Source organism: Arachis duranensis, chromosome 8 (genome assembly GCF_000817695.3).
Source record: "Arachis duranensis cultivar V14167 chromosome 8, aradu.V14167.gnm2.J7QH, whole genome shotgun sequence".
NCBI classification, from domain to species: domain Eukaryota; kingdom Viridiplantae; phylum Streptophyta; class Magnoliopsida; order Fabales; family Fabaceae; genus Arachis; species Arachis duranensis.
The window spans coordinates 6,395,636-6,397,008 of NC_029779.3; the positions used below are offsets into that span (position 1 = coordinate 6,395,636).

The 1,373-nt window shown below is 31.0% G+C and overlaps 1 protein-coding gene across 1 annotated transcript in view; it reads left to right on the forward strand.

The window, feature by feature from the left end:
* Window positions 1-1,373, forward strand: part of LOC107460399 (bZIP transcription factor 23) — a gene marked incomplete in the record, with an annotated part of 4,419 nt that overhangs the window by 1,989 nt on the left and 1,057 nt on the right. The window contains 2 exon segments of the mRNA XM_016078762.3: window positions 1,055-1,126; window positions 1,246-1,275. Coding sequence (XP_015934248.1) covers window positions 1,055-1,126; window positions 1,246-1,275 — 102 coding nt within the window.

The window sequence follows — 1,373 nt, forward strand, 5'->3', positions numbered from 1 at the left end:
AGGTCCCGCGCTCGAAAGCAGGTAAGCTATTGTTTTCATACCTCTTCGGTGCCGTGTGATTATCATTCTTATCCTGGGTTTAGTCATTTACAACTATTTGCCTTTCCTCATTCAAGTTCACTTTTTAGCCCCCAACCTCCTGGGCTTCACCTACTGTTGCTACAAGAACTGACTACCTGCTAGTAACCATAACAAAATAAGAGTTGCAGAAACCTCAATCAATAACATATAGATAATTTGATATGCTAGGGTTTAGTGATATATGGAATCATCTTCTTTAATATACATGTGATGAAGTTTTGCACCGTGTTAATTGCTTTTCTTATAGTATAATAGTAATTGTAAACAAAAACTATCTATTAACGTCTGAAATGAGCCACCAAATCAGTTATCATGTATATGTATGCATATATTATATATGTTTTATACATATTTTTTAATAGAGTAATTAATTATTAAATCAAAGCTTTCAGAAATACAAAAAAAAAAAAGCTTTTTTACTTTTATTCTTATTCTATTATAAATGTGAATCTAGTTTGACTATATTATTTATGAAATTTGATTATAAAGATAGAAATATAGTTTGTCAAAAATAATGTAACTATGAAACTACTACATAATTTTTATACGAGTGGCTGACCAGGGATAATTTCTAGCTTAGTAGCATGACCCAATAGTAATACTGCCAAGAATTTGACATTCTGCTTTCATTCTCTATGAACATGCTGTATATATGTACCATGAAAGATAAGCAGAAGAATGGTAATGTGATAGACATGAAGAAAGGTGAAAGATTTTGAGAAGTCATGAGAAGGTGTAAGAATTCCAGGTTATTTACAAGGTAGTATGGAATAGTCGATTCAGTGAATAAAGTAACAGTTGCATTATAATGAAATCCATGAGAGCACATGTATATATCTTAAGTAAATGTGGTTTCACTTGTAAGTAGATTTGAGTGGGACCATATAATGTGGTAAGGGAGCCAGCATGGCCGAAAATCTTAGAGATAGCTGCTGTAAGTTCATATTCTCATTTTTATTTTCACTTATTTTAGGCTTATACCATGGAATTAGAAGCAGAAGTTCAAAAGTTGAAAGAGGAGAACCAAGAACTTCAGAAAAAGCAGGTAATTTTCGCTATTAAAATTTGTCAGTTATTAGATTTAGATGCATATGCACATAAATTTAGGGATTATGTTTGTTATGTTGAAATATCACCTGATCGATTATTATTTGGATACTGCAGGAAGAAATCATGGAAATTCAGAAAAATCAAGTAAGTTAAGCTCTGTTTTTTTGTCTGTCTTATATTGGATTATTCTCTCTCCTTTTCCCAAGTTTCTGAATTTTTTTTTTCATTTCAAGTAATTGTAA